General features: G+C 28.2%; 4 protein-coding genes across 4 annotated transcripts; 1 reads left to right on the top strand and 3 right to left on the bottom strand.

Annotated features, from left to right (window-relative positions):
• Positions 1–376: 376 nt before the first annotated feature.
• On the top strand, positions 377–1749 carry LOC103496095 (photosystem II reaction center W protein, chloroplastic-like). The gene is made up of 2 exons (XM_008457827.3): positions 377–739; positions 1301–1749. Exons 1-2 carry the CDS (start codon positions 655–657, stop codon positions 1615–1617), a joined length of 402 nt encoding a protein of 133 aa, XP_008456049.1. The 5' UTR covers positions 377–654; the 3' UTR covers positions 1618–1749.
• Positions 1750–2332: 583 nt separating this feature from the next.
• On the bottom strand, positions 2333–3089 carry LOC103499571 (pathogenesis-related protein PR-4-like). The gene is made up of 2 exons (XM_051084798.1): positions 2823–3089; positions 2333–2497 (listed from the first exon to the last, which is right to left on the bottom strand). The coding sequence occupies exons 1-2, from the start codon at positions 3087–3089 to the stop codon at positions 2333–2335; spliced, it is 432 nt and encodes a 143-aa protein (XP_050940755.1).
• Positions 3090–5963: 2874 nt separating this feature from the next.
• LOC103496086 (pathogenesis-related protein PR-4-like) lies at positions 5964–6914 on the bottom strand. The gene is made up of 2 exons (XM_008457816.3): positions 6648–6914; positions 5964–6128 (listed from the first exon to the last, which is right to left on the bottom strand). The coding sequence occupies exons 1-2, from the start codon at positions 6912–6914 to the stop codon at positions 5964–5966; spliced, it is 432 nt and encodes a 143-aa protein (XP_008456038.2).
• A 5341-nt stretch (positions 6915–12255) lies between these two features.
• LOC103496077 (pathogenesis-related protein PR-4-like) lies at positions 12256–12881 on the bottom strand. Its single transcript, XM_008457805.3, has 2 exons — positions 12584–12881; positions 12256–12420 (listed from the first exon to the last, which is right to left on the bottom strand). Exons 1-2 carry the CDS (start codon positions 12845–12847, stop codon positions 12256–12258), a joined length of 429 nt encoding a protein of 142 aa, XP_008456027.2. The 5' UTR covers positions 12848–12881.
• Between the last annotated feature and the right edge of the window lie 619 nt (positions 12882–13500).

Below are 13500 nucleotides of genomic sequence, written 5' to 3'. Positions count from 1 at the left end.
TGTATAGTTCTCACCAATTCTCCCTTTCTTCCACCTCTGGCGACGATGCTTTTCACTCAGATCAGCAAACATAAACTTTTATGTCATCGAAGTCACTCAATTAGCAAACGATGACATTATGTGGCATGACAAAGATGTAACAGTGACGATATACACTGTGTGGCGTTTTATCATACCTGCAACAGAACGGGGGAAAGAGTGGTAAGTACAAAGAAAATTTCATAACACGCAAATGGTTAGAAAAAACGAAAAAGTCGGGTCAAATATTATATGGGCGCAACTTAAGTAATTACATACTATTCAGTATGAGAACTCTTTTCTTTTTTTATATAGTTTTTTTAATCTTCTCATTTCTTTATTTTTCTCCCACAAAGCCATCAACAACACCATTAGTCATAGACTATGACTCAATATTTCACTGATGCAAATGGATGGGTGGTACACGTGGAGAGCAAATATTGGATGAATAAGGATTGAGTATACAAAACTCTTTGGCTGTTCTCATATCCAAACTGTGTGGTGCATAAAAATGAAAACTTTTCATTACCCTCAACTTTAAAACACAAAAAAAAAAAAAAGAACACGAGATCCAAGTTTTACAGCCAAACAAAAGCATTTCCCTTCATCCTCAAGCAGGTGTTTTTAGCTGCAAACATGGCTTCTACTCTGCTTCCTCACTCCAGGCTTTTACTCAAAGGATCATCCAAGCTTCTTCCATCCTCAACAATGGCAGCTCCCAGTAAGTTTCTTCGTTTCCAAACAGCTTTTTCACTACTTTTTGTTACCCAATTACGGAAAAAGCTTCAACCTTCTTACTCTTCCTTTCAACAACTGAACTGGGTTTTGACCCAATTTTTAAAATCGCTTTGAAATCCCAAGAGAAATTTTGGTTGTATGAAAAGAGCAATCAAAAGTGTAGAACCAAATTTTTTGTTGATTTTGAATGGTGGAAAAGCATGTTTGAGAACTGAGAGTGATTTTCCATACGACAAAGGTGATTTTAGCAATCTCAAAATCACTCCCAAACAAGTCTCTAGTTTCTTATTAATCAAATATGTTAAATATAGACAATAAGATTAGATTTGACAAAGAATATGTGTGAAACATGAAAGGTTAAATTGGGTTGACTTTTGTTCAATCCAGCCTTTTCCCTTTTGCTATCCGTCTTGATGGACCGACAAATTTCATTATCGAATAAGGAGGAAATAGGTAAGAGGGAGCATGGTGTGTACATTTTTATCTAAACATACTTCCACTGATCTAAACATACATTTAAACTGATATAGCGTACTTTTTCCAGGGTTGCCCACGTTGCAAAAGATGAAGATGGGAAGGATAAAATGTAAGGTGGAAGAGAAGCCAGAAGGGAAGAAGTCAGAAGAAAGCATGGTTCCGGGGACAGTGGCCGCAGTGGCGATGGCTGCATTGGCGGCAGCAGGACCTGCGGTGGCGCTGGTGGATGAGAGGATGAGCACAGAAGGGACAGGGCTGCCTTTTGGTTTGAGCAACAACCTTCTTGGGTGGATTTTGGCTGGGATGTTTGGTTTAATTTGGGCTCTATATTTTGTCTATGCTTCATCCTTGGATGAGGATGAAGATTCTGGTTTGTCTCTTTGAATCAATCACCCAAATTTCTTAAAATGGAAGTAATGGTTGTATTCATTTTTTCACCGTTCACCCAATTGCTCAGTTCAACCATAACTTTTCATGTATTAATTCCAAGTATACATATCTACATTTTCTGCTCAATCATTGTACAAAATTGTTGATTACTGAGATAGATTATTTTTAATTATATTTTAATAAAAAGATGAGATAGGAAGATTTTGAAACTTTAATATACAATCATAAAGTTGAGTGTGACGACAATAAGGTTTATTAATAATCACACACAATCAATGTTGTCCGTTTCGTTCATGTTTTGTAGACACCAACCATTCCCAAAATCATAGTTGACATTCATAATACTTTGATAGTTTATATCACTTAACAAGTTTTCAACTTTCAACATTTTTATTGATATTTTCTATGTAATTATAATTCTAATAATCATACCAAAAGGATAAATCAATGATTAACTATAAAAATAGAATAATATAGAGTTCATGTTTTTCAAGATGTCTTAATACTTTTAAAAATCTTAACTTCAACGTAATGACAATAATGACTATATATATTTATTTATTTATTACGACGTGATATATATCTTTATAAATACAAAATGAAAGTTACTGATAAAATTGAAATTTAATTAATTCGAATAAGTTTATTTTGGGCATAACATAAAATTTCCCCTCTTGTCTTGCTTACATACGTTTGTAGGATGAGAGCATCAACAATTCACAAAATCATAGTTGACTGTGAGAAAGCCATTAGCATTGCCATTTCCATCGGTGTCGAGACTTTGAAACACTCCAACGTCCAAATCTAACCCTCCATTACTACATTGATCTACAATTCTCACTGTTTCTTGAACTCCTGTTTGAACATTAGTCACCTGCATATTCATACCTTAATTAATTGTTTTCGTCATAAGACAAATTATTATCATCCTTCATCCACACATATATATGTAAAATAATTTAGTGAGATATATTAAATATTTGGAGATGAAACTAATTTTTAATATGTACACATGACAAAAACGACGAATGTAAAAAGAACTTGTTAAAGGTATATGGTATAGTGCAAGTCTGATGTTGTTGATAAGGGAAAAAGGTGATGGATATACCTTTCTAAATAATGTTTACGTATGATATTTTAAAGTTGTTTCAAACCGATCGTAAGTGTAGCCAATTAATAAATGGTGTGAAAACACATACTAATAAACATAGGCCACAAGAGTCTTGGCCATGAGGTCCAATAGGGCCACAAAAGGCAGTCCATCCATATTGGCTACGCCATTCCAAAGGTTTATTTGCATCCCAAGTTGAACAAAATGCACTCACAGCATTCAAATCCCAATTGATTTGTGGAGCATTGTATAAGTTAAATGTTGCTCTAACGTTACTCCCACTTTGAGCTTTGGACATCATTACAAGACATGAACACAACAACATTACAAACGTCACCATACTTCTTGTCTCCATATTTTGTTTTGTTTTTTCTTGGAGAATTTGTTGTGTTAATGCATGAGAGTATGAATTTAATTTATATACAGAGGGGAAAAGTGAAATCTCCAATGTTGGAAATGTGAATAAGAATGGGAGAATATTTGTCATCTCTCCAATATTTCATAGTATTATGATCTTACTATGTAATACAATGGCCTGCAATCGTTGTTTTTTCAATAATATTGACTTTGTTAAGGATGTTGGAGTCTTGTGTTTTTATAAGACCAAATTTTAATTTAAAAGTTTTTGACTAATTGAATTTTAGTGTGGGTTTGTTTATGGCTTTAAGTGAAATAATAATTAGGGTTTGTGTTTATGTTTTTATGTCTCTCATTTTTTTTTTCCTTTGTAAACTATTTATTATATACTCCATAAGTTTTAAATTTTTTGTTTCATATTGAAACGTAAAATAGTTCAATTCAAGTCGATATATATAAATATGTTTATTTTGATACAACAAATTGGTTAGACCTATATAGTTAATAAAATATATTTGTAAATCAAAGCTTTATCAATTACATACCTCTCTAAACTATGTTCATGTTAATTACTATCGGATATAGTGTTTTAAATACGACGATATGTTAGACGAATTTTCAAAATAAACCCTACATGAACACAAAGCTTAACTATAATTTAAATTGTATTCTTATCTTTGATTTTTTTTCTATAAAAAACCCTTTAGATACCTCACTTTTGGTACACATTTTTTTGTTAATGAATTTATTAACCATTTTTATTTTTTTATGATATCATAAAAATATCCATTTGTATTTTATGTCAATATCAAACCGTTGATTATATACTTGGACAAATGATGTCAAACTTTTGAAAAAAATGAAATGCCCCATAAGATTATATTGGATGTAGCATGATATTGATATATGGCTTAAAAATTACATTTTGTGTCTATTATATTGAGGTGACAATTTTAGGGGAAAAAAAAATGACACATCGTATTCGTTAATTAGGGAGTCGACAAATAAAAAAAAAAAAAAAGCTAATACAAAAGTTTATACTGTTACTAATAGTGGTATGTTCGCTACATATAGAAGGAGAACGGTTTTATTATTGAAGTTTTTCTTTAAAAAAAGCTACAAAATAGAGGTCCTCTAGGTGAGTTTATATATATCACATCCCACTAAACTTTAGAGGTTCATCAACCTAAATAATAGAAAGATGACAAATACATAAATAGCTCAGATTTCGTGGTTATTTGAAGAGCCAAGTAAATTAACAAATTCAAGACATTTCAACAATATTTTTCACAAAATAATTTTTCATCTTTCTAAGTTCTCAAAAACAATAATGGTACTAACAGAGACGAAACTTCCAACATCATAAAAAGTAATGCATAAAAATTTTTATGGCTTAAACTCCCCTTGACATATTATATTCTTACTAACTTCAGATCATCGCACCAACAATTAATAATTTAATCCAGATTATTTTAGCAAGAATTGATAAAAAAAAAGGTCTAGTTTTGTAAAATTGTCACCACAGATGTTTTTATCTTTTAGTACAATAATGGTAAAAATGCAGTCGAACTTCTCACTTAAAAGATATAAAAAGTCGTGATAATTATTAATGAACTAGACTCACTTTGACTATATAACATTTTTCTTAAAACGCATCAATAAATTTGTATAACATACTATTTTATTTAATATTGAACATGACTACCACAATCCATAAGGGGTAGATGCATTAATTTTTTTTTTTAAAAAGTTATCATTTTAAATTTTATTTTCACACATAGAGACGTAAAACAATGGTAATTTTTTAATATGTGAAGTCCTATTAAATAGCACAACTAGTAATTAAGAAATATATTGCCCACCCTGATTTAATATATTTACATAATATTTGTAGTATCTCGAACTCGAAGCTTACGTTACATGTTGTCCAAGAAAAAAAATGTCATCGAGAGATTAAAAATAAAAAATTATACAAAGAGATTAGATTAAGTTTATCTTTGAACTATGAAAAATTGTGTTTAGTTATTATTTGATCCGTGAACTTTTAAGAGTATTTAGTATAGGTTTTAGATTTTTAATTTTGTGTCGAATAAATACCTAAACTTATATGTCCTAGATTTTTAAAAATGTCTAATTCGATTTTTAAACTTTCTAATTTTTTAAATTTATGTCTAAAAAGATCATTGACATCTTCAATATATATTTTTTTAAATTCATGAATAACAATTAATAAATAAATAAAAACTTAGAGCTATAACTTTTTAAATGCAATATAAATTTTTTGTTTTATGTTCTATTGAGTTATCTGAATATATGCCTTTAGTATTTTTTAAAGAAATTGTTTTTGAATTATGAGAGTCCAAATAGATACCTTTTTTAATTTTTAATTTTATATTTTCAAGTGCATTAAAATTTTATAGAAATATATAATTAAATTAGAAAAAAAAATATTAAGTGAAATAAACTAAAATATTTACAACATACCCAAAATTTTAGATTCTATAAAAAATAGATACATATAGAAATTACTTAAACGGTAGTATTTTAATTCATTTTTTTGTCAAATTAAAAGTATATGCATAAATTATATATTATGATCCAAATTTTAAACATCTATATCAATAATTACCAAACACACTCGAGTTCCATCATTGGACCTAAAGTTAAAATTTAATTTATATCTAACAAACACAACCCATTGTAATTTTAAGAGTTTTGGTCACATCATAAGTTTTTTAAATACAAACTCGATGCATTACACACGATCGATAACAAGTAGACACTAAATAAATACAAAGCTCGAAGGTTCGAGAACTTTATTTGTAGCAATAAATTTTCAAATACACATTAAGTTAATTACTTTGCATAAGATTTAGCAATTAACAAAGTGGTAATCAACTATAAGATGACCACGAGCAAAGCCATTTCCATTACTGTCCAATTTTTTGAAAACATCATAGTCCAAATCTAAGCCACCATTGCTGCATTGATCCACAATTCTTACTGTTTCTTCATCTCCAGTTTCTGTGTTTCTCACCTTCACAGATACAAAATTATTTTGGTTAGGTTTGAAATATGACAACATTATATCATTTTTAAATGAAACCACAGATATCTATAAATAATTGAGTTTTTTTAGTATAGTACTTATAGAGATCGGATATAACTGAACCTTCAACTTTAAAAGAGGAAGTAAATGCTAATTATTACGACTAGGGTAAACTCATTTTGACAAAAAATATTTAAATCTTAAAGTTTTTGTTTTAAAATACAAAAGTAAAGATGCATAAATTTGAACCTCGAACTTTAAAGAAAAGTCAAAAGTAGTATACATTTAATATAGCTTATGTGAAATTAGATGATTATTGCTGTCATAAAAATTTAATAGTTCAATCTCTCGTTCTTTTATAACGGATCATTTAGCTAACTAAATCCTAGTTTTTTCAAAAAATAAAATAAAACAAATAAACGGTATAAAAAGAGAGTTGCACAATCGAAATAGAATTGAAATCGAACTGAACTGATATAGAAGATAGTGAGGTAGATACGTATATACCCTAAGGCATCGACCACAAGAATCTCGGCCAGTCGGACCGACGGGGCCGCAAAAGGCAGTCCAACCGTAGTGTTTACGCCAATTCAAGGGCTTATTAGCATCCCAAGTTGCACAAAACACACTGGCTGTCATATAATTCCAGCCTATGGTTTGAGGATTGTAAAAATTATAGGTTGCTATCACATTGCTTGCGCTTTGGCCCTTGCCACTGCCAAGAAGGCTTGCCCACAAGGCCAAAGCAAAAACAATCAAACTTCCTCTCTTCATTCTTTTCTTTTTTTAGTCCTTTTATTTTGTTGTTTTCTTTTAGAATTGGGTTGTTCTATTTATAAGGAAATAAGGGCTATTTTTCATTAAATTTTCAAATATTGTTGAAACAATATTGATTACATTATGCTTATCAAATCAACTTGTGTGTTTTCCTTCCCCTTCTTGCCCTAGCTGCCCTTGAAATTGTATATATATATATACATACATACAAAAATTTGAATGAATTGCACTCTAGTATTTGTCACATATATTAACTCGATGTTTAAGTTAATAAGTAAAATAGCATAAAAAAATTGGAATTTCGAGTGTAAAATTAAAGATATTTCATAAAGAACTATAATGATGTATTTATAGTATAATAGATTGACCTAGATCTTCTTTTTTAGATAATTATTTAGGAAAAAATTAATTATTAACTTATTTTTTAGTAAAAAAAATTTACATGATTTGTATTTTAACATTGTATCCAGATTTTGATTTTTTACGTAGAGCTAAAAACACTTTGAACATACATACATATATGTATGTGATATTTTAAGCACAATTTATATTTTTTAAAAAATTTGAAATATATATTATGTAATGTGATAAATTGTATAGTATTACAAAATAACGATTATATACAATTTTTTTACATATAACGTCGTTTTGATTCAATCCTTTGGCTTCAACTTTCTTATCAAATAAACCCTAAATATTTATAAAAGTTCTTTATATCCTCATCTTAAAGAATATTCTAAAACTAGATCCTCAGAAAATACTAAAATATTTCGAGTTCTTTTAAATATTTATTTATAATTACACCACATTATAAGTATTTGAAGAAAGCTGCTAAAATAGTTAGTACAATTACATTCATCTAAGTTAAAAATTTATGTCACCATTCATGTTCTTTTTTTCTTTTAATTTATGTCACTTTTCACGATCAAATTTTGGTGTTTGGTAATAATGATTGTTCGTAAAGACAATTTAATACGTGACAAAAATTACTGGCCCCCCTTTTTGATATATTCTATTATATATGCATATATAAGCCAATGACGTTTAATAAAAACAACAATTTTACCTGATATTTCAAAATTATTACACACTAACTACAATATTAATAAACATTTTTTAAGAGAAAAATTGAAAATACCGTAAGTCAACTAAAACCCTAAAACACTAACTACCATCGATCATTCACGTTCAATTGTCGAGAATAAATGATATAAATGATTTTATCGAAAAATTGACGATAGGTCAACTAAAACTCTAAATAGCTTCGGTGAAATTTTTCTCTCTTTATATACCAGTTTAATTAGGGTTCCATTAACCTGATCAATTTAATAATAAGCTTCTGCTTATTTAGTTCATATACTTGATTAGGAAGGTAGAACTTTGATTAATCAGATTACATAACGAAACCTAAACTAATAAAATAACGAAGGTGATAAAATACTAACCCACATACATAACTCGTATTTTAATTAATTAAAAAATTGGTCTAACAAATACATGACTAATTTAAGCTATATATGATAATTTAAATTCAAAATTACATATAACATTGATTATTGCTTAAATTATGTTTATGTTAGATTGTTGTTAAAATAAAGAGTGGTAACAATTTAGTTGTACTTTGAATATGCGCATATTGGGATTATTTTTTTGTCACATACTTTTAAGTCATATGAAAATTTCACAAAGTAAAATAGAACTTTGAAACTCCAAAATATTTGCTTTGATAATTTGTAAAGGGTTGGAAAATTTGACCTTTTATATATCAAAAAGAAAACTTTTTTTTTTTCTTTTTTTACTTTGATAATTTGTGAAGAGTTGAAAAATATTTGCTTTGATAATTTGTAAAGACTTGTTTGTTCATATTATAAAATGGATTGGTAATATATTAGCTAGCTACCAAAGGATAGCGTGACATCTTGAATTAAATTGATATAAATATATAAACTAATGTGTTTGATGGATAAGGACACAACGTAGGCATCACTTTTACGCATAAAAATTTGGGAAATTGTAAAAAAGGTTAAAAGGACAAAATATGTCAAAATTTTAGATTCTATTAATGATAGATATTGATAGATATTGATATGCTTCTATAAGCTTTTACCGGCATCTGTTAGTGACATTGACAGATATTAATAAAAGTTTATCGATATTTATAAATTTCTGTTATTAATAAAATCTAACTTTTTTATACATTTTATAAATATTTTAATTCATTTCGTTGGATTTGAAATGTATCTATAAATTTTTAATAATAAAAATTATGTGTGGTTTAATTTTTAACAACAAAAAGTCAAATTCCTTATCAAGTTGAGGTAGATTTCCAAATCTTATTTTTACTTTTAAAATTTAACAAAAGAAAGAGAGAGAGAGAGAGAAATTCAAGTATTTTCTAGAAGAATTTGAGAACTATAATAAGAAAATTAATTAAGAGAAAACAACCATAGTTATTTTTAAAACAAAAGAAAATTGTTATTTCATAGCATACTAGGATAAATGAAAGAAAAGATATTTTAAATAACAAAATTTTATAGTTTATAACTTGAAATTTTGGATCAATCATATTTTTAAAATTATTTATTTGAAGTTAAATTGAAGTGTTTAACATTGGTATGAAATAATTTTTAGAAAAATGAGATTATGAAATAAATCATTTTAGAAAAAACATATGCAACCAAATTTTAAAATAAATGTTTATTTGATGTGTAACGAGAAATCCTTTTCAAATATCTATTTTTCTTCATCTATTTTTCTATTCTTTTTTACTATCTTTTTTTCACTTCGTCGTTTTTTTTTTAATTTTCAAATGCTTTGATAATATTTTTTTCAATGTATGTTCATTTACATTTAAATATAGGGATTTGCAAATGTTTTTCTCTCAGCTAAATCTACTTCGCCTTAACATTTGTGAAAGAAATCATGAGGACATCAATGAAGAACATGATCGTTCGATTCATTAAAAAAAATGAATGAAGAATGTGATCGAATTGCACATTCTTTTGTCTAATTGATATTATAGTCTCAAAAAAATTATTTATCTTATTTATATTTTGGTGTTGGAAATTAATTATTCTTTTATAGTTATGTATTTACATTTCAAGATGTTTGTGCTTCTAAAATTGATTTGTCCAAAAAATTTAATACAAAAAAATGAAATTAATGTTTGATTTCAAGTAACTAAAAAGTTAATAATTTCAAGATAACGTATGATTAGTTTTATAAAATATATTTCTGAAAAAAAAATCAAAATGTGTGTATTTCTATATGAAATTAGTTCATAATGTTTAATAGTTTTTTTTTTTATGGTAATCTGACCTAAGTATAAACATTGTTAGTATAGGACAAACCAAACACAATTTTTGCATATAAACATTTATAAAGAGGTCAAACCAAACATATAAGTGTCTAGATTATAAACTCATTTTACAAAAAAAAAAAGTTTTAAAAAATATATTCTTAAAAAAATATTTTTTTTCATAGGCAATCCAATCGAGCTCTAAATATTATTTATTTGAACTAAAATTTAAATTGAGCACATAATAAGTTTATTTTAGCACAAATGTTAAATAAGGCCCAAATCCATATGGTTGGACCTAGAGGGTTTGATCCATGGACCCGTCCAAGCCCAAGCTCATAAAGCCTACCAGAGACTGGACACACTTGAAGCTAAAGTTCCTTGGAAATACGAATATCTAAGACTACGACTTCAAGAACATTACACATTCTGCTTCCATACATCACATTAAGCGTACAAACTCGATCGAGAGAGAATTAGAGGATCAAACACTATAGAACAAACCACATTTCATCTAATCAATACAAACACAACATCAACATAACTTCACGAAACACTTTTATCGGAAACCTCGTGCGAACAAATTGGCACATCCGGTAGGACATGCGTTAATGATAGTTTGCTATATTGGTAAATATTTTGGTCTATTTTGTTATATTTGAAAACAAGTATAGATTAAGCTTAAAATTGATTAAATTAATTTAATAAGTTTAACCTGTTTTTAATTAAATACATTTATTCAATATTATTTAGCAGCCCTTGGAATTTTCTTAATTAAGCACGTTTTCATTTGCTCATTATTGGGTTCAAATTTCTTCCTTGATCAAAATCTAATGTTCTTAATTTGGGTTCATTAAGCATATGTATGGTTAAATATTTAACACATAAAGCTACGACTTTACTAAACCATTAATCATACAAGAAAGTATTGAGTGAGTTTGACGCAATCACCTTATTATTACTATACATTGCTTATAATGAAAGTTCTTATGCAATTCTTAAAATTTGAAGGTTCCTTCCAGACGTTATCGTATTAATTGGGGAGGAAATATAATTGCAAAAGTTTGAGTACAACTACTTTGTAGACCACACATGCATTGATACGTGGTACTATATTAATAGCATAGGAAAATATCCATTTTGAACTCCTAAAACCTCGAGAGCGTTTTTTTGTATTGAATTTAAACTCTAAACGTTGTATAATGATCGATTTTACACTATTTTTAAAGTCTTTTTCTTTCGAAAAATATCACATGAAACTTATGATTGTTTCAACTAAATTTCACATGAATCAAATTAGACCAGTTATATTCACATTATTTCTTGATCAATTGCCAAAGCATTATATATAATTCTTACACGCATGTACGTAGATTTCTTCAAATGTCAGGTTAATTAACAAAATAAATGATGAGAAATAATCTACATTAGATGATGATTTTCGAGGAATATATTCTGGAAAGTCCAAAATTAATTTTTTTTATAAAATTTTAGAAATTTAATTGATAGACTTATTATTCTCACGTATAAAACGAGGATAAGAAATTAATAACCAATTAAAATTGAGATTTGAACAATAATCTAATATAGTCTTAAATAGAAACGTAAAGTTTAGGAATATAAATCGACATTTCTTTGTGTTTATTTTGTATGCTTAATTATTTACTCTTTTTTTTTTCTTTTCATTTCTTTGATTACAAAATAAAGAGTGATTTAGTTTGATTATAGAGGAAATTAAAGAGGTGTATATATATTCAATTGTCAAAGAAAAATGCTTAGCAGTACGACCCTGTTATATATATGTGTAACACTTTCTTTTTTAATTGAAGTATTCATATAATAAAAAGCACTTCAAACATAAGCAATTCTTTAACGGGTAATTCTCAAAAGGCATTGGCATATAGTCATTGTAAATTCATTTTATTTCATGAAAAAAGAGCTCATAAATTAAAGCCTTTACTTCTTCATACTTGATTTAGTAGAACATGATTTTCATTTTTCTTCTTCTAGGAAGAATGAAAAGAAACTAAAGTAGATTAATTAGCAATCGACAAACTCATAGTTGACCATAATAAACCCATTCGTGGATCCTATTCCATCAGTGTCAAGTCTCATAAATACACCTACATCCAAGTCAAACCCTCCGTTGGAGCATTGATCAATAATTCTCACTATTGTTGAAGCTTTCGTTTCAGCGTTAGTCACCTGCATATTACATCTCATTAAAATCTATCAGCTTAAAGAATTTTCTTCTTTATCACGATATATAGGATTAAGCGAACTTTAAGATTACTTTTAAAACATGACGATTTCGTAGGGACGAAAAAAAGTTTCGAAAACGAAATTATAAGAAGATTTTACTAGTTACCTTCGTACAACGTCCACAAGAAGCTTGGCCATGAGGACCGACAGGGCCGCAGAAAGCAGTCCAACCGTACCGACTTCGCCACTCCAAAGGCTTGTTAGCATCCCATGTTGCACAATAAACATTTGCCTTAGTGTAGTCCCAATTGATGATTTGTGGGTTGTACAAATGATAAGTAGCTGTTACATTTGTGGCACTTTGAGCATTTGCTAAGCTCAAAACCCCCAAAGCCAACAACAATATCATCACAATACTTTCTTTCTCCATTCTTGACTTTCTTAATTCTCTCTAATAACTCTCTTTCAATTATGATTCTTTGTAGTTTTTTCTTTCCATTGGGAAGCTTTAATTTATAGAAGAATATGAGTGCATATACTTTTCAACTCAACTTTTTCCCAATCATATTCACCATATCTATATTGCCTAATAATAATAAATGAGGCCCTTATTATTTTTCGTTGATTGATCATATCTTAATGTAGGTCTAGGTAATTACATTTGAATTTTCTCTTCAATTTTTTACATGGAAGTTTTTCAAGTTTTCATTAAGCATTGTGCTTAATAAAAAGGATTGATTTGAACTTCCGATGTAGAAGATTTCCAAAATAAAATATATGGTTGGATAAAATCATGAAATGTATATAAACATGTTTAATAAGGTTTTGAATTTCCGATTATTGAGATCAAAATTATAAAATAAATAAATAAAATAGGATAGACTGCTATCACCCCCACGAAAAGGTGTAAGGAGTTCGAGTATCTTACGATGGTTAGTATGTCATCAGGAGTAGCTTTGTAAAAATTGAGTTTATGAAACAAACTCATGACATCATGACATTGTTGTTAAGAGATATGCAAGCTCCCGACGAAGAATTATCACCCTTCAGGAGTTTATATCTCCCAGTGATGTATACAAAGGA

The sequence above is a fragment of the Cucumis melo genome, chromosome 5 (genome assembly GCF_025177605.1).
Source record: "Cucumis melo cultivar AY chromosome 5, USDA_Cmelo_AY_1.0, whole genome shotgun sequence".
NCBI classification, from domain to species: Eukaryota; Viridiplantae; Streptophyta; class Magnoliopsida; order Cucurbitales; family Cucurbitaceae; genus Cucumis; species Cucumis melo.
The sequence above is the reverse complement of the archived record's forward strand: the minus strand, read 5'-3'. Positions and strand labels throughout refer to the sequence as shown.